We start from the raw sequence: 975 nt of genomic DNA on the forward strand, positions 1-975 counted from the left end.
GAAATATCAAGGGTCTGTTTGGATCCCTAATATTTCCCCGAAGCCCCTAAAAGTTATAAGTAAAAAATAAAAATACTATAAATAAAATAATTAAAAAAAACTTTATAAAATTGAAAGTTTTTTTTTAAACATTTTCGGTTTTGGCCCGAATTTGTTTTTGGTTTCGTTTTTAAAATTTTAATTTCAGTGCACCTCTACTTGCAATGCATTGTCTCCTTCCAGCAACCCCATGTTCTTCTGCACATGATTATTTGCTGATGTCGGTTGTAGGAGGGAAGTAGATTCCAGGTCATGTGAACGATGGCACCAGCTTCAATGGGAGAAAATGTAGCATAGAGTTATACACAGTAGGCAGGGATCTATTGGCAGAAATATTTGGATAATTTTTAATTGCTGGATGATGGGGGGGCTTGGGGGGCTTCTGCTTTAGGGGTCAGTGAGCCTATTATATTCAAGTCAGTTACCAACCGTTTTGGTTAAAGGAAGCGCACAGGAAGCTGCAGTCAGGTGATGAGAAGGCAAAGACATGGTGCCACCTTATACTTAAACTGCATTCAGGCAGCCATAACCACTCCAGCATTATGAAGGTTTTTTTCACCACTTTAGTGCATTAAGAATGTAAAATGAGAATCCTTTGAAGCATGACCTGGTATGAAAAGCCTGTATTCACACCAGCCTGGTCTTTTCTTGCAGCTCACGAAGAGCACCACGCATTCGAAGGCGGCCGTTCAAGACACTAGCAGCGACCTACAGCAACTCAACCATTTTAATATCCAGTCGGGAAACCACAAAGCAGTGTTGCTGGTACCCCACCGTACAGAAAAGAGGGTTCAACACAGCAAGGAAGGCCAGGAACGGGTTTTAAAGCTGAACTACACTGGTCGTTTTAGACAGGTTTTTGTTTTTTTAACCACTTCAGAGTGGGCCATTTAGTCAAATAAAACATTTGCCCTTATTTTTTTTCCCCCCCCCCCC

At 41.1% G+C, this 975-nt stretch overlaps 1 protein-coding gene across 1 annotated transcript in view; it reads left to right on the forward strand.

Moving 5' to 3' along the window:
• The window catches only part of EIF4E3 (eukaryotic translation initiation factor 4E family member 3), a 9264-nt gene extending 8382 nt beyond the window's left edge, over window positions 1-882 (forward strand). The window contains exon 5 of the mRNA XM_018563024.1: window positions 694-882. Coding sequence (XP_018418526.1) covers window positions 694-740 — 47 coding nt within the window. The 3' untranslated portion in view covers window positions 741-882. The remainder of the gene's footprint in view (window positions 1-693) is intronic.
• The last annotated feature ends 93 nt before the right edge of the window (window positions 883-975 follow it).

Source organism: Nanorana parkeri, unplaced genomic scaffold (genome assembly GCF_000935625.1).
Source record: "Nanorana parkeri isolate BGI_ZX_2015 unplaced genomic scaffold, ASM93562v1 scaffold624, whole genome shotgun sequence".
In the NCBI taxonomy this organism is placed as follows: Eukaryota; Metazoa; Chordata; class Amphibia; order Anura; family Dicroglossidae; genus Nanorana; species Nanorana parkeri.